Here is a 25,603-nt window from a genome sequence, read left to right on the forward strand (position 1 = left end):
TAAAAAAGAGCAATAAAGATGGCCCAGAATGGCAAAACTGGGATGAAAGGGAACAAACACTCTTTGATGCAAAATCAAGAAGAATCGTCTAAGGAGCGGAGCCGACTAATACCGAAAGGGATGTGCGGCGCGACACTGAGATTCTTGCTTTGATTTTCAGGCAAATGATGAATGAGAACTTGATCCCAAGAGGAGTGGGGAGCTGAACAGAGGGGATCTCCTACTCAGTACACTTTCGGTTACAAAGTAAGAGCAACCTTCTTGCAGTGGGTCAGGGTAGACAGGGTCTCTGGGGAGCATTCAGCTCTCATCGAATCCATGGAAGACCTTATCACCGTGGCTGTGTAGAGGCATCAGCTATTCCCTGTAGAAAGTCGCAGAGGTTTGCTAAATGTGTAAATATGTAGGGGCTTCAGATGTTCTTTGTAAGAGGTAGCAAGGATTTGCTAAAAAGCCTTGGAGAGAGGAATGTAGGGGGGGAGTAGCAATTAGTGATTTACAAGCTAAAAGCACCTCAGCCTCTATCACCTTCCATTTGCTCGTGTCTTGTTTATAACGTTTGTGAAAGTTATATTTTACAGAATATCCAGCCCTTTGAACATAAATTGCTTCGCAGAGAATTTGTCCTTGGCTGAAGAGTTATGCTGCCGGAGATAACTTTATGGCCCTGCGAACTTTTGGCCCTGCGAACCTCTGGCCCTGAGAACTTTATTTCTGTTTGACACCCCTGCAGTCCTGTCCCGCGACCCCCTTCCCAACAAGCTGCATCTCACTAGAGAGAGAAAGCCAAATCCTATATAAGCCCCTGCCCGAAACCCCAGCCCCCATCAATGCACTGTTGAGACAGGGTCTCTGCCCGACAGCCGGCTTAATAAATTTTACTTGCTTTAATCCACTGCTCCGGAGTGTTCAATCTCACTTATGCGGCCGTAACAGCTGCAGGAAGGGAGGGACTGAGACCAGTGCCAGGCCAGCCCCACGGTGGTGACTCAGCTCCCAGCTCTGGGTCTCGGTTCTTTTAGTTCAAATTCTTTCCCAAATATCTGGATCTGGCTTCCTCCGAGTCAGGCGTTCTGTCCTGGTTCAGTCCCTGGTGGTCATGGGGGTGGAGTCTTGCGACAGAGACATCCATGCAGTGGGTGTAAAAGTTCTCAGAGAAGTTGGGAGGAGCCGACACCCTCAAAATGATGGTTATGGTCCTGACTAAAGTCGGGGCTCACTCATTCTGAGCCAAAAGTAATTCCAGGCAGATGCTGTTGTTTAGGACTCACTCCCATTCAGCTGAAGGCGTGCACTTGAATTCAAGCGAGGGGACGGGAGAGGAGACAGCAGGGCCACGGGAAGAGGTGGTGGGAGGGAGCAGAGGGAGCCCACTGGGTGACTCATGGACCCTGGTGGGCTGTCTGCTGAGACATGGGTTGACTAGGGCAGGACCACGCATGGGCTGAATGACAAGTTACACCCCACCTGTGTCAGTGCAGGTTTCCCCCCACAGTTCTGAAATTAACATTTAAATGTTAGAATAGTTTTAGGCTGACGAAGAGGCTGCACAAATAGTACACAGTTCCCACATGCCCACTCCCACTTTCCTGTCGCTCACACCTTCCGTTACTACACTACATTCTTACCATTAGCGAACGAATATTAATGTGTTATTAACTAAAAGCCACACTTTATTTGGACTTTATTAGTTTCCCCCTAGTGCCATTTTCCCCACACCAGGATCCCATTCCAAGCGCCCGTGTTAGTTCCCCAGGGCTGCTGTAACAAACTACCACAGACGCAGTGGCTTAAAACAACGGAAATTGGTTCTCTCACAGTCTGGAGGCCAGAGTCCGAAACCCATAGGGTGGCTGCGTCTGAATCCTTCCATGTCTCTTCCTGCTGCCCGTGGCTCCAGGTGGCCCTTGGCTGGTCACCAGGAGGGGCCACGTCCTGGAGCTGAGGACGCCGATCTCTACTTCTGTACCCTTTTATGGCCTTCACTGCATGCCTCTGTGCCTGGGTCTCAAATCGCCCTCTGCTCTCTCTTATAAATCATAAAATTTAGGGCCCACCCGACATGCAGGGTAATCTCATCTCAAGATACTTTGCTGAATTACACCTGTAAGACCCCATTTCCAAATAAGTTCACATCCACAAGTACTGGGGTCAGGACTTGGACATATCTTGGGGACATGTTGTGACCCACCGTGACAACACATTGCATGCAGTCTTCGATCGTGGGGTACACACTGGTGGCTATGAGAGAGGGTGCAACTCAATTCCCTGGGCGCTTACCTAGCACGTTTCAGGGCCCAGGACTGTGCCAGGTGCTGTGAAGGCAGGACACTGGCCATAGGCTGAGGAAGCAGGGCGACCAGGGAAGGCGGGTAGGGGGCCCTCAGGCAGCTTGTGACCCGACAGTCGGCCAGGAAGGGGCCAGGGCCCAATACTGGGAGACAGCTGTGCTGCCCACAGCAGCAGGACGTCCTGTGACAGCCCACGGGGAGTTGGGGCAGGGACAGGGGCTACACGGGGGGCTGCAGAGGGCAAGGCAAGGGCCTGGCCGTGGGGTGTGGGAATCAGACCAAGAGTCTTCTCCTCAGAGCTAAGGGGAAGGGACCCCAAGGACAGGGACCCCAAGCTCGCCTCTGGGGCTTGCAAGGAGCAAGGCCAGTGTCCAGTAAAACCCAAATCCGTGAGGGCAGCACCTGGCTGACGGGGACCGAGCAGGGCAAATGCTCACCAGGCTCCACAATCCCTCTGCCTCAGGCCCCACCTGGTAAGCCTGACCTGACGGAGCGGGTGAGGGAACAGGGTCCACTGACCACAGGGACAGGGACGGTGCAGGTCACTGCAGCCCAGGCTGCTGGGGAGCTGAGAACTGAGGTGAGAGCAGCAGAGAGACAAAAGGGAGAGGGAGGGACTGTGATGCATGACGGGACCCCAGGAACAAAGGCTCGGGGCAGGAGCACACATCAGAAGCCCGACCTGCTGGCCAGAGGGACTGGACTCAGGTGGGGCGGAAGGCAGGGGAAGCAGGTGAGGGCAAGGGTACAACAGAGTTCCTCAACTGCTAGCAGCCCAGCAAAGACATTAAACACTGCAGCCTGCAAAATTGGAAGGCCTGGGTTCAAATCCTGCCTCTTTACTTCCCCAGCTGCGTCACTTTGGGCAAGTTACGTAACCTCTCTGGGCCTCACCTGGGGATCATCACAGTCCCCGCCTTCATAGGGCTGTTGAGGAGACTGAGTTAGAACGTGTGAAATACTGAGAACAACCGTACCTGGCATATGTGCTACATACATGCTGGTGAGCAGTGCAATCCTATGAAATACGACAGTCGGAACATGAATCAGCATTTCCCCAATTGTGTTCCATGGAACCCTCACTAACTTCCCTCACAAGGGCTCTTAGGCACTTAAGTTTGGGAAACGTCTCCCATCACCCCCACAGGAGCTCTGACATGTCTGTAGTTTTAAAAGAAGGAAGGAAACCTAACTTCACTTAGCCCAGTGCTTCCCTGGTGGACACCTTGCGGGCCAGCGTTCCACGGGACACCAGATTGGGAAGTGATATGGGGGAAGGCGGTGGGGGAGTCTCCGGAAGCCGGGGAGAGGTCCCCAGGAGAAACCATGGGCAGGGGTAAGCCCCTCGTGCCCAGAGGAGGGAAGGAGGGGCCGGAACACCAGAGGTAATGGAGGGGAAGGGTGCCTGGGAGAGACCCACAGTGGGGGAGGGGCTAGAGAAGACCAGGGTGCTCATGGATGTGGAGGGGATAGAAAAAGAGGCAGAGGTGACCTTGAGAATTCGCATTTGGGAGGCCAGAAATGGGGCAGCTGCACAGGGGTGAGGAGTGGGGAGCACCCTTCATTCTCTTACACACCCTCTCAGCCTCTGCCCCCTCACCCCTCCACACCTTCCCAGGGTGGGACCGTGGTGGGTCTCAGCCCTGTGGCTTCCCCAAGGAGAGGCCCAGAGAGGTACAGATGGGGTCGGCTGCTTCCCAGGGAGTAACCGCCCCCGGAAGGCACAAAGGCACGCTGTCCTCGCTAGGTACAGACTGTGTGGTTGTAAAAGCGACAGCAGTTGTCCAGGGCCCCCGGGCTGAACTCTGGGCTGGTGCTGAAAAAGAGCAAAGGCTGCAGTCTGGGCGCCAGGACTGGTTCTGCTGGCTGCAAAAGGCCGGACCACCCTGGGAAACTCACTCCATGTCTCTGGTCCATCTTTCCCCACCAGGTTCAAGCCCCACTTCCTCCTCCCTGGCCACAGGAACCACAGCCATGGCATCTCCACCCCTTGTCCCAGGCCCTCACCTCTGGAAGGCCTCGCGGCAACACTGGTACACCTCGAAGCTGCTGCTGCTGAGGGTCGTGTTCAGGAGGGTCGCACAGGTGACCTCAGCCCCCCTGGGCACATAGAGGATCCCTATGCAGGGCAGCAGTCAGTGAGCAGTGCCTCTCACCCCACTTCCCACCCCCAGAGACTTCCACTGTGACCAGAGCTCCAGTGCCCAGCCCAGCTAGAAAACCAGGGCTCGGCCAGGCGGGACTCACCGGCGACACACGCATTCACCAGGGACACGCAGGCCCCTGTGCAGAGCGCCCGCAGCACGATCTGGGAGAAGTCGCTCTTCCGCTGGGGGGCCATGGAGACTGCACAGGGACAGGGATGCTCAGGGCAGGCACGCGTGGGCCTCCCTGCCCGCACCCTGCACCTCTGGCTGCACCTAGTGGCTCCCCTTCCTGTCCCGACACTGGCTGAGTCTGGGAGTCCAGGGTCACCGCCTTGGCCTGCCTGGGACAACTAGGTAGCACCCACACATCCCGACACACGGCATCAGCGGCAGAGGTCGGAAAAGGACCTCAGTCTGGAGTCAGGCAGACCTGGGGTTAAATACAGGCTTAGCCACTTGCTAGCGGGGTGACTTAGGCCCTCACTTCACTTCTCTGTGACTCAGTGTCCGGCTATAAAATGGGGCGGCTACAGCCCTAGGCAGGGGGCTACAAAGAGTGGAGAGCTGAGCGCTGGGCAGAGTATCCCTCCCCACGCGCCGCAGGCCTGCCTGTCCGCGGTGGGTGCGGGAAAGGGCCGGCCAGTCTTGGGCACCGGTCGGCACCGCACCTCCTGCCCATCCCAGACCCCAGGGCCAGGCTTGGCATGGGCTGCACCCAGAAGCAGGGGCATCCTGGAACTCCCAAGCTGGGAGGAACCGCCATGGCCACCTCGCTCAGACCTCGCCTTAGACAAAGGGGGGACCGAGGCCTACAGATCCCAGAAGATGTGTCACAGCCAGGACGTGAGCCCAGGTCCCTGAGCGTCCAGGATGCTCAGATGTCCCCACTCACTCAGGCCTCCCAGCATGATCCCAAGGGAGCTGACGTTGGCAAATCCACAGAGGGCGTATGTCGTGAGGACTTCTGCTCTGACCTGGAATTACAGAGGATGAGTGGGGAGGGGCTCCCTGGCCTTAGCATCATCCACTGGTGGATTTAACCTGAGTGGCCCGACAGCAGGGGGCTGCTTCAGTAGGGAGGAGACAGACTCAGAAGTGGTGCCTCTCTCACAGGAGCAGGTGGGGAAAGCCTGGCTCCGATAAAGTGTGGGAACAAAACCGAGCACTAGGGAAGCTCTTTGAAAGAATAGAAGAGAAAGCAGGAAACAACAGCCGTTACTTTAGGGTGGTGACAGCGGTGATGGGCCCACTCCTGATGTTACATATAGAGCTTTCATTCTCTTAGAAAGGCTCACTTTGCAGGGCTGTTTTAGTTTTTAAAATGAATTTTAACAGAAAGAGACAACCCCTGAACTGAGTGCCATACACGGACAATGACTACAGTGGTGAGGTCTCTCTACTTTGCTCTCGGGGCTCCCTGGAGGCTCGCCTCCATTCCCTTGGGGTACGCACGGCAGGGTTCCACCAGTTTTCCTACAGGAGGGGAAGGAGTGGCAGCTGGCCCAAGGCCACACAGGCTGGTGGTCCATCTACAGCCGGATCTTGGGTATCTCCAGCAAGGCCCCTTCCCAGCCTCCTCAGCCTCCTAAGGGGTCTAAGGTGGTGGCAGTGGAGGCTGGAGCCATCTTCAGCCCAGGGCAGCGGGATATGGGAGGTCGAAGGCCACGGCAGTGTGTCTCAGCCCGGCCAGGGAGCAGGGCAGGTGGCTGTGTCCTGCCCCTGCCTCAGGAGGGGACTGGGACACTCACGGAGATCCACTGCTTCTTGCCGCCGACCCACTCCTCAACCCCTGCGAGGCGGCGCTGCTTGTACTGGGAGAGCTCCTGGTAGGCCACGAACTCATTCAGGAACAGCTTGATCCCCAGCAGCTCGGCCACCACCGGGCAGTCCTCCCAGGCCACGCCCATCAGGAAGGCCACGGGCCGCAGGATGTAGGAGCAGAGGAGCTGAGGAGCAAGACAAGGGGAGCCGCTCAGTCCTGGGCTGGCCTGGGCTCTGCTGGGCGCCCACCCACCACCCAGGGCCCGTTCCGCCCAGAACCGCACCTGGAAGCTGAGCCCCTGGACGTCCACCAGGCCCCCCAGCCAGGTGAGGGCGGCGTTGATGAAGGCCAGCACCGCCAGGAAGGCGATCAGGTTGGCTGCAATGTTGGCGACGACGCTCACGGACATGGCGGCCCCAGTGCTGGCGGCTTCTAAGAGGTTCTGTGCATCTCTGTTGTTGGGGTCGAGAACCATCTTACTGGTCTGTCCCCACAAACAGCAGGGCCCCTCGTCCGACAGGGGTCAGAGAAGAACCCTGGACAGTGCATTTCAGAGCCAAAGGTCCTTGTTTCTCTCTGACATGCTGTCCAAGATGGGAGCCATTAGCCACGTGGGGCTTTTGAGCCCATGAAAGGAGGCTGCTCAGGACTGAGACGTGTTATAAGGGTAAGTCACACACCAGACTTTGCAGGTTTAATACAAGATAAGATCAATGTAAAAATAAAGTGATTATATGTTTTTACATGCGGAAATCATAGTATTTTGGGTAGACTGGGTTATCCATTTCTTTTTACTGTTTTTGAGACAGCAACTAGACAATTTAAAATGACAGGCGTGGCTCACGTTATATTTCTTTATGGTCGCGCTGGTCTGGGCCTGCAGGAAGCTGTGAGGTTGTGCTGGGTACTGTATCCCCAAGCACATTTGTCCAAGTGGTGCCTGGTCAACGTGTTTAAAGGCTTAAATGTCACACAACTGCTGCTAAGACTATGACGAGGGGACGCTAGGAAGTGAGTGAAACACAGAACCATGCTCATGATGTGAGTATGTGACGGACACACTGGCAGTCAGAGCTCCGGCACATGGAGGAGGTGGCGTGGAGCCCTTCCATGACCCCCCACTGCACGCACACCAGGCCACACCCCCAGGACCCAGGCCACTGTCCCATGCCTTCACCAGACCACTGTTTCCTGCCGGTCTGAGAACAGAAATTAAGATGTAAGGACTGGAGTCTGCGTTTGTCTAAGCAAAGCTGTGACGAGGACATCGAAGGGGAGCGGTAGGCCTGGGCGTGGTGGAAGGGCAGAGCAACCAGGACCCGGGATCCCCTGCTGTTCCCCCCTCGCTCCTGTCCCCACCTCCCCGCCACCACCAGCCCCCCCCACAGGCCCCCTACTGTGCTCACCCGGAGCTCAGCTTCACTCCTTCCTCACTCCTGAACTTGGACTCCTCCACCTCGGGGTAGACCAGCTTGGACAGGGCCAGAGCACAAGGGGCAGCCATCACAGAGGCAGCAATCAAGGAGGCGGCGTCGATCTGCAAGAGTGACCGTGGGGATTACGGGGACTTGGGGGGGGGCAAGCATGCAGCCCAGAACAGCAGGGGCTGTGCCACCAGCCCCACTGGTATGTCATCATCACCAGAACTTCAACCATCGTCATCAATTACAACACCTTTTACATGCGTAGGGTCACAGGCTATGACATGCAGAACCTCGTGTTTTCCCCAGCACGTCTGTTAAGTCAGGTGGGATGGGTACAGTTGACCCTTGAACCAGCAGGGATTAGGGGCACCAACCCCCTGCATAGTCAGACATCTGCATGTAACTGTGGACTCCCCCAAAACTGAACTACCAATAGCCTACTGCTGACCAGAAGCCTAACCAATAACACAGTCAATTAACACATATTTTTGTATGTTGTATACATTATATACTGTATTCTTACAATAAATTAAGCTACAGAAGAGAAAATATCAATAAAATCATAAAAAAGGGACTTTCAGCCCTGGCTGGTGTGGCTCAGTGGATCGGGCACCGGCCTGTGAACCAAGGGGTTGCCAGTTCAATTCCCGGTCGGGGCACAAGCCTGGGTTTCGGGTCAGGTCCCCAGTTGGGTATATGTGAGAGGCAACCACACACGCATGTTTCTCTCCCTCTCTCTCTCCCTCCCTTCCCCTCTGTCTAAAAATAAATAAAATATTTTTTATAAAAGGACTTTCAGGCTGGGTTTTGAGACTTTGCTGGCCTCCCGCTCAGCTGCTCAGCTCCAGTGGAGACAGCACTACGCCTGGAATCTTGGGAATTTCCCTCCACCAGCCATGACCCTTCCCCTCCCTCCAGCTTGACGTGACCTCTGGTTTGTCACCTTGAGCTCCAGCAGGGAACACATCGTCCCCTTGTTCCATTCCTGGACCCGTGAGCCAGTCGTGGTCACAGCCTCAAGCGCCCCCTGCTGGCCACCCCCTGCCCCTCTCCTGCGCTGGCAGGGCTGCCGGCCCCCCGGGTCCGCCCACAGACCGCCTCCCGCTGCCAGCTGCTCCCCCAGCCGGGACACCCGGTCAGGAATGCATTCTGCTCCAGCCTCCCAGGACCTGGGTTAGAGTGGGACACAGGGCGTGAGCTCTCTCAGTCACCAACAAGGTCTTTACTAAGAAAGGAAATACCTCCAGAGCAACAACTACACAGCGTGAAATGGGCCTGTGTCCGAGGACGGATTTCTGGCCCTAACACATCACAGAGATGAGTACCACGTCCTCGACGCCCTGCCAAGTGCCTTCTGTCTATTCCTGCATCTAATTCTTACGCTGCTGTGAGGCGGCAGCCACCTCGCCTGTTGCACAGAGTTGGGGACTGCACGGCAGACGTTCCCGCGGACCTACTCAGGACCCACAGACTCTGTCCCGGGAGCTCCCGCTCCTGCACAACGGACTGAGGAGCACCAGTGGCCGGCCCCCGTGATGTCTCCCTGCCCAGCTGTGTCCACAGCTCCAGGTACACGTCCAGTCTCCTCTCACAGCCGCTCCTGAACCAGACGGCTGGGCAGAGAGACCACTCTTGGGGGGGGCGCCTGCTTGAGCACTTTTGGGGGGAGATGCAGTGAAAAGGGAGACAGGTGTGTGTGGCTGCCATGGAAGGACTCAGCCAAGTGGCTGCTGGGACCTCAGGCCAGAGAGAAGGTCTAGATCAGCGCTGTCCAAGGCAGACAGGATGTGACCCACATCCGTGATTTTAAAGTTTCTGGTAGCCAACTACAGCAGTAAAAAGAAGCAGCTCAAATTAATTTAAATAATATATTTAACCCAGCATACCCAAAATATTATCTTTCCCTGCAGGTGGTCAATATTAAACTTATTAATAAAGTGGGTTAATTTTTTCCACTCTAAGCCTCAGAGCGGATCTCATTTCAGAACAGCCACGTTTCGTGAGCTCCGCAGCCGCCTGTGGCCAGCGGCTGCTGCATTGGAGAGTACAGGTCTAGGAACACCCAGACTTTAGCAACGGGAGGGGTGCAGGGCAAAGGGGGCAGCCGCTGAGCCACGACGCAAAAGGAGCAGAAAGCAAGAGGCATCTCCCTGGAATTCGGGGCTGAGGGCAGAGCCAGCTACACAGCGAGGATGCGCCTTGAGGAGGGAGTGGAAGGCAAGGGGAGAGGGTGGGAAGAAGGTGGGGGGGGGGGCGGGGGGGCAGGCTGCTGCAGTGGCGGCCAGAAGCCAGGAGGGAGCAGAAGAGAGCTTCTCCAACACCATTCGGCTGGGAGCTGCTCACCTGCCAGACCACAGACTGAATGGAGACCCAGGGCCACCTGGCTGGTCCTGGCAGCCTGCGCACACTCTGTAGAGCTAGAGAGAAGTGGGCACCCAGGCCCCTTCAGTGGGGCAGCCCTTCTGCCTGGGGCTGGGCCTGGACTCCCACCCGAGAAAGGAAAGAAAAGCAGGATGCATTGTAAGGAGATTGTGGAAAAGGGACAGAGTTGTTCCAGGATTTTAGTCTTGAGTAATGGCAGCCACGTGCATGCAGTAGAAAGGATACCGTTCCTTAAACGGTGAGACCGAGAACAAGGTTAAGACAGTCAAGGCCCCTAAGTCCTAAAAATATTACGGTACTCCCTCCCCTGATATGCCACCACGGAGAAAAGCTTCAGGAACAGTGTGGAAGTATGAAACCCCTTCCTCCACCAGTTGGTGGTGAGTGGGTGGGGGTGTGCCAGCGCTGATGGGCCTTTCCTGAGGCTCTGTGAGGCAGGTGAGAACAGGAGACCTCTAAAGTTCTAGAGGGGAGGGTGCGAGGCCGGGGGACACAGAGAAGAGGCCTCCTTGAAAAGCCACACAGCTGCCTCTCTGACAGGGGAGCTCCGTGGGATGTGGAGCCGAGCTACCCAGTGCCGCCCGCGTGTTCCGAGTGGAGGGACTGAGGGGCAGGAGGGCGTGTCCTCAAGCCCACCCCTCGGCCACCCCCAAGGAGAGAGATGAGAGAGACAGGTGGAATTTGGGACAAGAAGAGGGGACAGCGGGGCTCACTCTGTCATCCCCTGACCCACATACACACGACATCAGGGACTGTGAACGGCAGACCATGGCCCACCTCACTCCAGGACTAAACGGCATTCATTGTACAAATGAATTTACCCAACTTACTCCCTCAGCGCTTGACATCTGGGTTGCTTCTTGTTTGGTTTTCCTATTGTAAATGATAATGGAATTTTGCATTTTTTGACTATGTGTGAAAATATTTCTGTATCGTAACATTCCTAAGTGGATCCAATGGAAGTTATTTTAAAACTGACTGATAGGTGTTCTCCAAGAGGATGAGTGCACGTGGCTGCAAGAGTGGGTTCATACCCCAAAGGAGATGTAGGCCCCCAGCAGGGAGCCGGCAATGGTGGCGTAGCCTCCGGTCATGACCACGTGGACCTCGGAGAGGGTCATGTCTGCTAAGTAGGGCCGGATGAGTAGAGGAGCCTCGGTCTACAAACAAGAAAGAAATCAGGCGAACAGAACTGGCCAGGCCGGCACAGGCACCTGAGGACTTCCCTCCCCCGCCCCCCGGAGTGGGCAGGTCACAGTGAGTGCTGGGGGTCCCAGGGAAAGAGACAGCAGGTGGGGTGAGGTCTGTGGTCTGCACTCAACTGAACCTTTCTGAACAACAGCATCGGCCTGGCTCTGTGCAAGCACCCCTGGCCCTTCCACTTGGCCTGATAACGCTCCCATGTCACGTGCCTACCACAGCCAAGCACCCCACTAAACGCCTCACATTTGTATTCCTAACCTTCTGAGAAAAAAGAGATCATCTCCATTTTTCAGGAGAGCAAACAGAGGATAAGAGGGGTTCAGAGAATGACCTCGTTTCATGCAAAGGGCCCTGAGCAGATGTAACTCCAGGCTGGAACTTTTAATGAAGACTGGGCGTTGCCAGAAAGAAAGGCAAGTACGTCTCCTGATGACTCCGATGTTGGACAGATGGGCCAGGGTCCTGGAACGGTCTGCAGAGACCCCCGTCAGGAGGGCCAGGCCTTTTGAAAGGGACTGGGGACTCATAGTGCTTTCAGAGTCACATTGACTTTGAAAAACACATCTTCAGAAAGAGGAAGATAGAAAAAAAAAAGACAAAATGATGTCATGGAAAGAACGAAGGTCAGGAAGAAAGAAACCTGGGACTCTAAGCCCTGACTTATCTTGCGGGGCCTTAGCCAGGCATTCCACCCCCAAGCCTCTGCTTCCTCATGGACAAAAGGAGAAAGTCAGGCTCCCTCTCTAGGACGCGTGAGTCTCTGAGCTGCAGAAGGCAGCCTAGGCCCAGAGCGGTAGGAGGTGCCAGACAGATACCACCCTCCCTGGCATGACCCAGGCAAAGTGTGTCCGTGGGGCGGACACCTTTGGGAAAGGTTCACATGGCTCTTCCGCGGCCTGAGTCCAAGCTCTGGGGACCAGGGTGCCTGGCCTTCTGGGGAGGCTGCGGACGAGCATGAGGGCAGCAGTAGGCTGCAGGACCCACCTGGCTCACAAAGATGTTTCCAGCCACACTCAGGGTCTCCGTGGCGCTGGTGCCCATGGTGACCTGCATCAGCCAGGCGATCTAGAAGGGAGCAGGGCACTTGGGGGCTGGCATCTGCGAGCCCAGAAGCAGACAGAACCGGGGTGGAAGGACCTTACACATCTTCCTTCCAACTCCCAACCCAGGTAGGACCCCCTCACCTACATTTCCCCCCAAAGGTCCATTCATCCTCCCGTTCCAAACCTCCACTGATGGGGGTTTATCATCCATGGGGGGTGGGCAGGATTCCTTGGTCAAATAAATTTGAGAGTCACTGTACACACACACCCTGGAGATAACACACCCATATTATCTTAGTAAAGGCTCTGATAAGTCCTGCAAAAAACGTGTTTAAATTTGTCAGCTTCACAAAATCATCTGACCATGGGATCCTTTACCTAGTAGCATTTATTAACCTGCTATGGAACTAGAGTTTCACAAAAGAAAAAGAAAAAAAAAAAAAAGAAAAGAAAAAGACTTTGAGAAAGACTGTATTAAAAAATTCTTCCTTTCGATCACAATGAAGTCTGTCCTGGAATTCCTCCTCACTGCTGGGAACTCTCAGGCTGCCCTTCCCTAATTTTCTTGATGTGTCTGCAGGCAGTTGTCCTACCCGTAGCCTTCAGCCTGGCCTTGTCCCCCCCGGGCCCATCACCCCTGCTCCCTCCAGCTGCTCTCTGGAGGGTATGGTGTTGGGCCCCGTTGCTCTCCTGTTGATGGTTCAGTTTGTCATAGCCCCTTGGTTAAGCCAGTCCTCCAGATGTGGGCGTCACCGCCTCCCTCATGCTACACACTGTGGCCTCCTAGCATGACCACGGATGGCTCCTGCATTCCTGGCAGCCCGCGATGGTGCAGGTTTATTCTGAGCTCCCTCAGCCAAAACCTCAGCCTCTTCTGCCGGGCCCAGTGCTGCCTCCTGCATCCTGGTTTTGTGCCGCAGGTTTTATGACCATGAGCACAGGGCTTGGCATTTACAGCAGCTAAGCCTGGCCCGTGTAGCCCCTGCTCCAACCTCACAAGACCTTTTTGGTATAAATTATTATTTTTCCCTAACATTTCTTCTCAATGTAGCCTCAATTCTACAAACGTCACCTTGTATTTTGGCGTGATTTCTCCTTAGTATCATGACAAGACTCTGTGAAAAGATGTGCGGTCAGATGTAGATTTGGGAAAGTGCAGACCCTGGGAGCAAGGCATTCTGGGGGAGTATGGGCCCAGGGAGCAGGTGACCCTGGGAGAGCCCGGGCTGGGACACTGGGACTCACCTTCAGGATCACCCACTGCATGAGGCCCACGTGATAGAGAACAGACATGACGCAGCTGAAGAAAACAATGATGGGCAGAACCTGCGGGGAGAGAGCAGAGGCCCCGGGTCAGAGGCGGGCAGGGGGCGGCGGCCGGGTAGGGCCCACGCCATCCCAGGCCTGGCCACTCAACGGCCTGGTGTACGGTCTGGGAAGCAGCTCAGGAAATTGGTGCACGGAACCACGCGTGTGGCCTTTCAAAACTTCTCTCGCATCTACTGCCCCACCCCCGGCTGCCTCCCTGCAGGCTGGTTTACAATCACCAGGACCGCAATGAGGACAGAAATGGGTCTCAGGGCAGGGCGCGTTCATGACCTGACGAATGGCCACACAGAGGGGCAGTGAAGTCCAGAAATGAGCACGGGGCAGCTCTCTCTGGGCAGATCGGGAATGATTTCCATGATAGGTTGTTAAGTGGAAGAGGGCAGGTGTAGAACGGGTGCTGCTCCGTGCGTACAGAGCGCCCTTGTGTGGGCCCACAGAATCACTAGGTATCTGCCAGTGGAGAGGGAACTGGGTGACATGGGGCCATACTCCCTTTTGTTGTGTCGGAATGCGTTATCTGCTCCAGTTTTAAAATAACAAGTGATGCAGAGCTGGTAACAACGTGGGAGCATTCTCAGGCTAACACGTTCAGTGGGGACACTGGACCGTCACGCCGCTGAAAGAACACTGAAAGCAGCGCACCCGGACAGCCAGGGCCGCGCTCCTGTGTGCTGGGGCCGTGGGCGTTTTGTTTTCTTCTTTTCCCACGGCCAGTTTCTCCTCTGCTCCTCTGATCGTCCATAACAGGTGGACACTTTCAGAGCAGGGAGCGTGGGCAGAGGAGAGGTCTGGGGAAGCTTGTCGGCTCGGTTTTGAAACCGCTGGGTGTGAGACGCCTGCAGAACATCCAAGTCGGACAGGGGTCAGGGGCTCGGAGGAGGGGCCTGGGCCAGCCCTCCATGCTCAGGGGCAGATGCAATTCAGAGGCAGCTGCCCTGAGGGAGAAGAGCGGGGAGGCAGGCAGGGCCTGGGGTCATGCTCATTAAATGGGGAGAGGGCAAGGAGGGGGCGTGGAGCAGACGGAGAAGAAACAGAGGGGCCCAGGGCACGAGGGCAGCTCTTCAGAAGGCACACCCGGTCACCTGGGCCAGATGCATCAGAGAACTCTAGAAGAATACGGACTGAGAGGGACCCTTGGCACCCAGTGATTCAGGTCCCTGGCGGCCCAGGTGAGAGGTGTCAGACGCCAGGCGGCAGTGAGCCGAGGAGGAGCGGGACACGAAGAAGCAGAGGCGGCAAGGGTGGGAGCCCGGCTGTGTGGGAAGGACGAGGGGCGGGAGCAGCGTGGGGTGGAGGAAGGGCTGTCATTGTTTTTAAGAAGAGACTCTTGAGCAATCGAATTTAGGCTCTAGTTCAAACGCAGGGGGCTGACGGAACAGCCTGCCCCGGGGAACCCCCCTGGAGGTGAGGGACAAGATGAGCGGTGGCTTTTCCTTTCCTTCCCAGACGCAGGCTGAAAGGTGCAGGGATCATCTGGACCTTCTGCACTGACATCTGTCACCTGCTTCAATGCGGGGGGTGAGAGGGGCGTCACCTGACAGGGAACACGGGCCGGGACTGGAGGGACCCTTTCCTGTCCTGTGACTGCCCCTGCCTGCCCGGTGCCGGACACACCCGCAACACAAGGGCTGCTGACGTCACTCTGCTGTCCCTCGGAGGGAAACGCATAGGAGATCACGTACTGTCTAGACGGCCGGTCGGGTCTGTCCTGCGAGGGCCCTGCTCGAAGGCTGGCAGGGCGGCAGCGAAGGCCGGAGCCAGGAGGGAGCGCACCCAGGGCCTTGGACCCAACTGCACATTAGACTTTCTCCCGGCAGCAGCCCGGAGACATTTTCTATCTGGGAGATGGGGGATCCCTGTTGGAAGGGAAGCTGAGTTTTGGATTAAATGGTGACTGTCTCGGCAGGCAAGGTGAAGGGAGCAGAAGAGAGGTGGCCCCGATTTTCCAAGGTGGGATGTTTAAGACTAAATAAGGTCCCTAAGGCCAAAGTGATCTCCCAGCCAGGAAACTTCACTTCACCAATGGGGCCACTGAGGCTGGGAGATGCTGGTTACCTGCCCAAGGTCACACACCCGCAACAGACAGGGCAGGCCCGTCAGAGCCAGCTGCCGAGCCCCTGCCAGGGTCCTCGGGAGCTCAGCTCTGCGCCAGCCCTGGGGCTTTGCTTCTCTGTCTCCAGAGGCAGCATGAGACCAGGGCGCTGCTGCGCCCGCACGTCCTGACTGCTGCTTTGTGGGAACTCAGAGCAGGCTGGGCCTGCCAGCACCAATGTTCCCCTGTAACTCAAGGGAGACATAACGTCTAGCTCCCCTCAGCCGGGGGGTCTCAAAGCGTGGTCCCTGCACCAGCAGGATCCCCTGAGAATTCACGAGGCATGCTCATGTGGAGCCCGCCCCCAGCACCTCCAGTTCAGCATGGCTGGGGTGGGTCTGGGGGTCTGGCCTCTCCAGCCGCTGTCACCAGGAAACAGGTTCCAAAGGCAGGACTAAAGCTGCTTGGACAAGGCCCAGCTGCTTCCCGTCCCTGTAGGGAGCTGAGCCCCAAGGCCCGAGCCCTGCAGACCCAGCCTGGTCACCGGCCCAGGTGACCATGAACACCAAGCCCCAAAGCTAGGAGATTCCTCAGAGGTGACCGCGGCACCACCACCACCACAGCAAAACAGGGACACTGGACACGCCACCCCTCTGCCCAGGGCCTCTGCCGGTCCCTGCCGGCCCAGGTGCCCTCGGAGACCTCCTAGGGGCCTCTCCTGATTAATTGTCCCGTCTCCCTCCCTTGGCATCCTGACTCGGTCTCCGAGTATTCTCCAGTCTGACCTCTGAAAATGTACCACCAAGGTGACCAGGGACCCCTTAATAACTAAATCCAATGGCATCTTTCAGGCCTTATCTTACTTTTTTTTTGTTCTTATCTTATTTGATTTTTTGGGGAGGGGGCAAAACACAGCACTGTTGACCCTTGGGTAGTGCAGGGGTTGCATCAGGCAGATGCCCTGAACCCCTAGGGAGAAGAGAACATGTCCCTTCCCCCAGGGGCTGCCGGGAAGACCGCGTGAGCAGCACTGCTGAGCCTAGGACGCGGCGCGTGCAGCGCAGGCCGGAGTGTCCGCGAGCCAGTGAGTGACCGCGCTGCAGGTGACCAGGCCCAGGAAGAATGCGGGAGCCTGGTGGGGGCCGGGGGGGGGGGAGGGGGCGGCAGGGAGGCCATCATGTGGGTGGAAAGTTACCAGAAGGGAGAGTGAGCCAAGGTGGAGTGACTAATCAAAATGATACAGCCAGGAGGTGGCTGCCACGGCAACCGGGCTGGACTGCCAGCCAGGGGAGGTGGGGGGGCTGAAGAAGCCTCCGCGGGAACTCAGCTTCCTGGAGGGGAGACAAGCTGGGCTGTGGCCAGCAGGAAGCAGCTTGATTCTGAAAATCTGAGCAGCCAGCCCAGAGAAGACTTCCCAGGCAGACAGGGGCCAGAGGCCTTGGCCTAGGTCCACGTGATTCACGGAAAGAACGGAAGGAAAGCTTCTGAGCCTTCTATTCAACTCAGCACCACGCCACTCCTGCACCGAGGACCAGTCCCAATCCCGGCACCCACGCGTGTGCGTGCGTGCGGATGTGTGCATGCGTCTGTGAGTGTGCACAATGCTGTGAGTGCACATCTGTGGTTAGTGAATGTCGTGAGGGAGGGAACTCTGTGGCTGTGGAGCATCTGTTTTAAGTCCTCCCTCACCTGACCCGGCTTTGCTCGGGAAGCCGCGGGCAAGCCCACCGACCAGGAGCTCGCCCACGGGACAGGGCCTCCCAGGGGCCGGGAGACAGGTCAGTGTTTGACAGGGAAACGCGGAGGCTGATTAATGATAAACCCACCTCCCTCAGTTTTTCTCTCTGGACAGAATGTCCAACCTCAGAATCTTCAGCAACCGTCCACATGACTTAAATGTGTCACTGCTGTTACTGGGGAGGCCCTTTGGGAGGGAGGCAAGGTGCCACTGACTTCTACTTAGAGTACGAGGAAGAAACAGCACTGGACTGGAAGTCCGATGCCGCGGCTCTGGGCCTGGCTCCCCCTAACTCTCTGGGCTGGTGTGGCCGTCTGTAATACAAAGGGAGACCCAAGATCCCTGAGCATCCTGCCAGCCTGACAGTATGGATTCATGGTTCTAAAGGGTGGTTAGGGGAGAGACGCACGCAGCAGCTGTGTGCACGTTCTTCCAGAAAGACAGAGAAGATGAAGGACGCAGCTCACAGAAGCAGAAACATCCCGCCAGGCCAGCCCGTCACATTGCCAGGCCCCTCCCAGGACCCGGGGCTCAGGCTCCGGGAGCTCCTGGGACTCCGCACCCCGGCCTGGCCCACACACAGCGTGCTCAGGCTCCGCCCTAGCTGGAGGCGCCTGGCTGCAGCGGCTAACGGCCTCGGGGTCAAGAGTCAGCTGACCTGAAAGGCGAAGACGTCCTTGACCAGAGCCTCCCCGAACACGAAGCTGGAGCCGGCCTCGGTGTAGCTCAGGAAGACCTGGAAGAAACAAAACAAAATAAAACACTGGGATGAGGCCACGGAGGAAGGAGGGCGGGAACATGGGCAGGAGAGGGAGCTGGAGGGGCATCGGGGAGAGAGGGACCCGCGGGGGGCCCTCCTGCCCCAGGCAGGCCGGAAAGAAGAGGCGGGCCTTACGGGGGGCGGGGGGCGGGGGCGCGGTGCGCGGAGTGAGAGCCCCCTCTGTGGCCGCTCTCCCCTCTAACCACCGTCTCCAGAAGGCACACCCTCTGGATAAATCCGAAAGAAATCCTCGGGGATGGGAGCTGTGTGGACAATAAAGAAACCACGGAGGGAGCGAGACAGTGGGGGGCGGGAAGGCTGTCGGGGGGGGCGTGCTGTGCCCGCCTGCTCCGGCCATCCAACCAAGTGCACAGCCCCGCCTTGTCCCCAGGCCAGGCTCCTGGCCCCACGTCTGCAGGAGACGGACTGAGGCCCTGCACTTGCACTGTGACCGCAGGGGCAAGTCACTTCTGTCTGTAAAATGGGGGACGTGACCAGAGCAGCAACCCTGCCTTCTCCGCCCCGACGGTCACAGCGGTGCCGCAGCGCGGACGCACAGGACCATCCCCTCTGAGAGCACATGGCCGGGCGTGACGAGAGGGGCCGAGCACAGACAGGAGTGACCGTCTGCCTCCCACAGTTTACATGTTAAAGAGTAAACCCTGATGGCTGCACCACAACGGGAATGCCCCGAGGACTCCGGAAAACGGTTACAATAGTAGCTGCTGTGTTCTGTGTGCTTAGGCAATACAAGATGGAATCAGAAAAGTGTGTCTTCGACCGTGGCAGACCCAGCCTCCAAGAGGGCCCCGTCTGGGCAGGTGGCAGCCGGACTGAGGGACGCGGCAGCTGCACAGCCCAGCCCCCGGCTGCCCACCCGGTCTGGTGCCCACCACGCACTGACCATCCTGGTCCCGACCCCTCGCCGCCCACTGGCCCGCCCCCCGACACAGCGGCTTCTCCTCCATTCCCTGGCCACCCACGATGCGCCGGGCAGCCGGGCCCCACGTACACACCTGGATTTGCTCGCCCAGCCACTGGAACGCAATAAATCCAGGTTCTGTTCTGATGACGAGAAGCCCAAGTGCGAACTGTAGCCCCAGGCCCCAGGACACGGCCCGCCAAGACACCTGCCACCGATACAGAGAGGTCCCGGTGAGCTCAGCTCGGGGGGGACCCATGGGGAACAGGGTGGGGTGAGAGTGGAGGGCATGGGGCTGCTCTGAGGGGCTGCAGGAGCTTTGGTGTGCCCACAGGATGGGGGCTGGACCTAGCCAGAGGTCTGGACCTGTTGACGGTGGTCACATCCTCCCTGGAGTTCAGAGCAATGAGCCGAGGGCAGTAGGCAGGGTGGGTGAGATCTAACTGGGGACCCGTGTAAGATTTGACCAGCCGTGGGCACGCGATGACACTCCGTCCTGGGTCATCCCTGGGTGGGCAGAGTTGCGGCCTCCAGGTCTGGCCTTGGGGGAACCTCCGTCTGCCTGGACCCTCCCCGCATACACCTCCTCCGTAGGCAGGGCCCCCAGCTGTCCTAACCCCTCTCTGTGAATGCCCCCACCCCAGCATAGGGAGGCTGGACTCCTCTCAGCATTTAATGCCTCCTTAGTGGCGACCCCCCAACTCAAGTGTGCACCTGCCACACGATGGAACCAGGAGGTCCTCACATTGGGGCGGCTGTCCCCCTGAGGAGGGAGAGGGAGGGAAGGGGCTGCGACCCACTCTGGGCCTGACAACTGAGCACTAACCGCGCGATGATGCTTTGAACAGGCAAAGAGGACGCCGACGAACACACAGATCCCTGCGAAGGACACCAGCTGCTCAGGCCGCCGGGCGGTGTCCAGAATCAGCCACAGGCCCAGGCCCAGGACAGCGGCGAGGGCCAGGCCCCTGCAGGGCAAAGGCAGAAGAAAGACAGCGCCCTCAGTACCCCCCACCCCACACAATGACCCCCGGGGCCCCAGGGAAAGCACACGCAGGGCCAGCGGGAGGTGAGAGAGCTGTGTAACTTCAGGCAAACGCCCAAGCCTCTCTGAGTCTGATTTCCTCCCTGAGAAAAGGAAGCCAAAGACGCCCCGTTTCTCAAGGTTGGGAGAGGACTAAAGGAGAGGGAGCGTGAACAGAGCTTAGCACCTCGCCTCCCTCCTTGTCCCCAGGCAACGGCTGAGCTGTTTTCTGTCGTCAGAGCAGTCTGTGTCCTCTAGAACTTTATATAAATGGAATCACACAGCACAGTTCTTTTTGCCTGACTTCCTTGACTCAACGTAATTGTTTTGAGATTCATCTACAATCTTGCACGTATTGCTAGCTCATTCCTTTTCATTGCTGAGTCGTATTCCATTCACCTGTTCATGGACATTGAGGCTGTTTCCAGTTTTTGACTGCTACAGACATTCGTGTGCAGGTCTTGGTAGGGATGTATGGATTCATTTCTCCTGAGCAAATACCGTAAACGAAGTGGGTGAATCAGATGGTAGGTCTAACTTTTTAGGAGAGTGCCAGGCTGTTTTCCAAAGCGATTGTATAATTTTACATTCCCACCAGCTGTCGGTAAGAGTTTCAGTTCCTCCCCATCTTTGCCAACACCTGATGTGGTCAGTCTTCTGAATCCTAGCCATCGAGGGAGGACATGGTTGTGTCTCTTCGGGTTTTAATTTGCATTCCCTAATGACTAATGATGTTGAGCATCTTCCCATAGGTTTATTTACACTTATATATCTTCTTTCACTAAATGTCTGTCCAAATCTTAATCCCATTCTTATATTGGTTTTTCTTATTATTGAGCTTGAAGAGGTATTTATAGTCTTCTGGATACAAGTCCTTTGTCAGATATATGATTTGCAAAACTCTTCTCCTAGTCATGGTTTTTTTTTTTTTTTTTTTTAATTCTCTTAACCATGTCTTTGGAAGAACAGAAGTTCTTAATTCCGATGAAGTTCAATTTATCAATTTTTTTTAATAAATTGTGGTTTTGGTTTTGTATTTAAGAAATTTAAGGTCATAAAAACTTTTCTCCTGTGTTTTCTTAGAGAAATTTTATAGTTTTAGGTATTACGTTTAGGTTTATGATTCATTTTCAGCTAATTTTTTTTCTATAACATGAGTCATGGATCAAAGTTCTTTGGTGTCCTTCCCGGCCTCCACTTCCTGCTCCTTCTGCATGTAGATATCCCATTATTCTAGCAGATTCTGCTGCGATGATAATTATTCTTCCACTGAATTGCCTTAGCATCCTTGCCAAAAATCAATTAACCATAGATATATGGGTCTACTTCTAGACTCTTCATGCTGTTCCATTGATCCATTTGTCTGTTTGGATGCCAATACCACAGTGCCTTGATTGCTGTAGCTTTATCATAAGTCTCAAAGACAGATAATGCAGGTTCATCATCAGCTTTGTTCATCTTTTCCAAACTTGTTTCAACTATTCTAGGGGCTTTGCAATTCTAGCCAATCTATGATTTTTAGACTTCTGCCCAAAAAGCCTGCTACAATGTTGATGAGATATGTTAGAATCTACAGGTCAATTTGATGAGAATTGATATATTGACAATACTGGTCTTTTGATCCGTGAACTTGGCAATTTGCTCCATTTCTGTACGTTTTCTTTAATTTCTCTCAGCAATGTTTTGTAGCAGGTCTTTCGTCAGATTTATCCTTAAGTATTTCATATTTTATGCTATTCTAAACAGCATTTATAATTTAAACTTACGACTGTTCGTTGTTGGCATGTAGAAATACAATTGTTTTTATATGTTGATCTTGTATCCTGCAGCCTTGCTAAACTCACTTATTAGCTGTCCACAGAGTTTTCTATGTAGACAATCATGCTGTCTGTGAGTGAAGACAGCTTTATTTCTTCTTCTCAAATCCACGTCTTTTAAGTTCTCTTTTTTGCCTTAGTGTACAAGCTAGAACCTCCAGTAAAATGTTGACTAAAAGTAGTGACAATGGATATCCTTATATAATGACACCTGAACCCCGATCCAGCCTGCTGAATCAGACTCCAGGGGTGGCCCCGGCAGCAGATGGATGCCTCACGCACATCCCAGGTGACCTGAGGGGCAGGCGGCACTGAGATGGGCCCTCCCTGCTGGGAACTGCGAGTCCTGCTGCTGTTGTCATAGTGACCTGTGCTAACTGGGGCAGAGAACCAGACAGGACTGGGCTAATCTCTACAAAGGCTGCCGCCCCTTATGAAGTCATCCTGCAACCCCTGCCCTGAGAGCAAGTGGCGTGGGGTATGTTCCCCACAGAACAGGAATTATCTGGTGGGGTAGACCGAGGCACCCTCCCCCCTGTCCCTCAGCGCTGGCTGTGACCCTAGAGCTGACTCAGAGGCCCTCAGCCAAAGTGCCCCACCCCATCCAGCTGGGGGCTGTGAGCTCCTCACCTCTTAAACCAGAGGTTCAGGCGGGAATGCCCCGGAAGCCTGACACCCGCCAGCAGCCTCGGCCCCAGCAGCCTCTTCCCCAGGCTGTGAGCCCTTACGACCAGGACCACACAGGTGAGGACGAGCAGGGCTAGGGCCCTCTGGAAATCCAGGAGGCAGGCAATCAGCAGGAAGGCACCGAATGCTGGGAGTCGGGGAGGGACAGAGAAGGGGTCAATGGCGACCACACCGGCCTCTGCAGGCCCCTGTGGCCCCACCCTTGGGCTCCCCCTACTCCCCGCCAGAACTGGGAGGGCAGGAGTTCTTTCCCAATCATCCAGCCTCGTCCTCTGGAACTCTTATTACCCTCCAGCCATGCTAGACTGTTCATCAGCTCCCTGTCCATAACCTCCCCGTTTTTACCTTTGCTCCTGGGGTTCCTCTGCATGGAGTGCTTTCTCACTCCTTATTGTCCTTCCCCTCTACCTGGCTAACTCTTGCTCAACCTGTGAGACTCAAATGCCACCTCCTCCTGGAAGTCCTCCAGGATCACCCCATCCCTCCTTGGTGCTCCCAGATGACTTGCCGGACTATGCGGTAATAGTTGTTGCCCTCTCCCTTACTGGTCACAGCACTTGTGCAGATCTGTTCGACCTTAATTCTGATGACGCTGCCCCGAGACATGGATGGCTGGGGTGGAGGGGACTAAAATGGGTGGTGGGGCGGGAGGGGCCAAGGCAGGAACGTCCCTGGCGGGGTGGGGCCCCAGGCTCACCAGAGCAGAGCAGGCCTGTGCAGATCCAACCAAACAGCTGTGTGTGCTCCTTGCAGAAGTGTCTCACTCTCAGGCCTGGCTGCAGGCTCCTCCTGGGACAAGACCAGTGGGTGCACGAGCAGCCTCCAGACTCCCGTCCCCGTGGGGACCCTCCAGGTGGAAGCCACCCCAGGAAAATGGCAGCATGGGGTGAGCCAGGCAGGCACTGGCCGTGATGTCCCATAGGGCTGAAGAGCAACCCCAGCCCAGAGCAAACTGAGGACAGGCTCTGGCCACCCCTGCCTTCCTGCCTCTGTGCACCTCTGCCTGACACACACAAGCCATGCTAGCTGCCTCCTGCCCCTGTCCCATTTCCACCTGCCCACGGAGCAAGGTGGAGAGGCTCCCAGCTCTGTATTTACTCCCTTGGAACCCGGGACGCTTGTCACTGAGTCAGCAGCCCCTCCCCGAGAGGATGCGTGAACAGCCCACCCTATGCCCAGCAGCGGTGGCCCCACTGCCTCCCAGGCCCAGGGCAAATGGTCATTTGGTCACTTGCTTATCCTTGCAGTAAAGGCTGGACTCTGAAAAGCCTCTGGGGTCCCACAGGCTGAACACATAGGAAATGCCCCATCAGAGCTCATCAGGCGTCAGCTACTGTTTTAAGGACCCTCTCTTCCTTCTCGCTGCTCCCACCTCCCAAGTGCATCTTCCTCAATCTGCCCCCCAAGGCAGGCAGATGGAGTCCCCACCCACTCCCACCCTTCAAAGCAGGTTGGGGGGCCTCTGGCCTGGCTCACCCTGAGGACGAGGCCAGCAGAGGGCATGCACTGGCGAAAGCATGTTCTCCTTCCCTCGACACGCCGGCTCCTGTGCCGGCCTTCTCCCCGAGCCAGCCACGTCCCCTCCTGGAGGCCACCTACCATCCTGACAGGGGTTCCTGGCCAGCTGTGCTCCAACCGTTCCCGCCCTCAGCAGGGCTCACGTCGCTGCCAGGGGCCCGGCCTTCCTCCTAAATCCACCAGAGAAAGACCACCATGTATCTGACACTCCAAGTGAGAACAGAGCTGGGGCCTGCAGTGGGGAGAGGCCCTGGCTGCCAGGAGTGGGCTGGGGGCGGGGGGGCTGGGCTTTCGCACAAGAAGTAATCAGAGGGCAACTTAAATTCTGCAGAGCATGCATTGAGCACCTACTGTGTGCTGGGCTCTGTGACAGACACATCCTGCCCTCGAGGAGCTCATGGTCTGCATGAGAGAGGGATGAAACAGCCGTGCCTGAGCTGTGGCTGGCGGGAAGTCCCAGGCAGGGCCACCTGGTCACACACAGCTCCGGGACACCAGCGGTCCCAGGCTGTGGCGCTGTGTTCTGCTGTGCAAATTACAACGGGAAGTGCTCACCCTACGGCGCACAGTGGGGTGAAGAGGAGTGGGTTCTGTCAGAGGGTGTTGGGAGGCAAGAGGGTGTCCCATTAGGCTCAAGAGTTCTGGCGGGCAGGCCCCCCTGGCCATGCCAGAGCAAGGACAGGCTTACCAGCTCCTCACAGGCGGACACTTTCACAAAGACCCCCACCCCCACCCCCAGGGGCTTCTCCTTCTCATCCAAATCATAGCGCAGAGGGCCTTACAGACTAGGGCAGGCTGTACTGGCACATTGTGGGGGCACAAAAAGCATTTGATGAGCGAAATAAGGGGCTGCTCTGTGCTGAGGAGGTCACCACATGGAGGGGGAGGGGGTGTCAGTCCCGAATGGTTGAGTGAAGCGGGGGTGGTGGTGGAGGGAGAGTGGTTGGTGAACAAAGGCCCCTCCCACTGGGGGGCTAACATGGGAAGGGGACACACCAGGCTTTCCAAGATCTCAGCCCCTACGTTGTCCAGACCATTGGCCACGGTTGCGAGAGAGATGGACTCTTTTGGTCTTGGCGTGCCGTCCTCCATGCGCCACACCTCCCAGCTGAAAGACAAAGTCGGGGCCCGATGCTGAAAGGGGAAGGCCAGGCAGCCTGGAGAAGGCAGAGGCTGGCGGGGGGGGGGGGGGACCAGACACCTGGCTCAGCTTATACGACCCTAGAGCTCAACTGCCACCGTGTCTGGCGGGCCATGGCGTGACTCCCCAGTGACAGCACTCACTTCTGGGCCTGTGACAGTAAGGCCTTCTAAGTGTGTGAGGCCAGGCAGAAACGGGGACATTCCACCCACTTCACAGGGAAGGCAGGGGCGGAATTCTGAGCAGCACAGATGTGTACCTATCACAGTTATTTTTCCAAAGAGACGCCCTAGCTTCAGTGCTCCCCACAACACATTAGAGCCATTGCCATTAAATGCTATCTTCATTGTATGGCACTGTCCCATCTCTGAAAGATGGAGACA

At 56.4% G+C, this 25,603-nt stretch overlaps 1 protein-coding gene across 1 annotated transcript; it reads right to left on the reverse strand.

The window, feature by feature from the left end:
* Positions 1-1,667: 1,667 nt before the first annotated feature.
* SLC28A1 (solute carrier family 28 member 1) lies at positions 1,668-25,181 on the reverse strand. The gene is made up of 17 exons (XM_090263563.1): positions 25,076-25,181; positions 24,161-24,249; positions 23,259-23,350; positions 22,505-22,688; positions 19,860-20,001; positions 19,128-19,241; positions 18,010-18,087; positions 13,498-13,578; positions 12,194-12,274; positions 11,041-11,166; positions 7,607-7,737; positions 6,484-6,652; positions 6,187-6,384; positions 5,331-5,412; positions 4,539-4,637; positions 4,299-4,410; positions 1,668-4,107 (listed from the first exon to the last, which is right to left on the reverse strand). Exons 1-17 carry the CDS (start codon positions 25,169-25,171, stop codon positions 4,035-4,037), a joined length of 1,947 nt encoding a protein of 648 aa, XP_090119689.1. The 5' UTR covers positions 25,172-25,181; the 3' UTR covers positions 1,668-4,034.
* Positions 25,182-25,603: the final 422 nt, after the last annotated feature.

The sequence above is a fragment of the Furipterus horrens genome, unplaced genomic scaffold (genome assembly GCF_987537825.1).
Source record: "Furipterus horrens unplaced genomic scaffold, mFurHor1.1.pri manual_scaffold_16, whole genome shotgun sequence".
NCBI classification, from domain to species: Eukaryota; Metazoa; Chordata; class Mammalia; order Chiroptera; family Furipteridae; genus Furipterus; species Furipterus horrens.

Excerpts from the sequence above, each read along its gene's own strand:
- SLC28A1 (XM_090263563.1), bottom strand. The coding sequence starts at position 25,171 with ATGGAGGACGGCACGCCAAGACCAAAAGAGTCCATCTCTCTCGCAACC. Across the intron at positions 23,351-24,160 it reads CAGGAACCCCTGTCAGGATG|GAGGAGCCTGCAGCCAGGCC; the intron begins GTAGGTGGCCTC and ends GTCTTGTCCCAG. Across the intron at positions 6,385-6,483 it reads TCCAGGGGCTCAGCTTCCAG|CTCCTCTGCTCCTACATCCT; the intron begins GTGCGGTTCTGG and ends CTTGCTCCTCAG.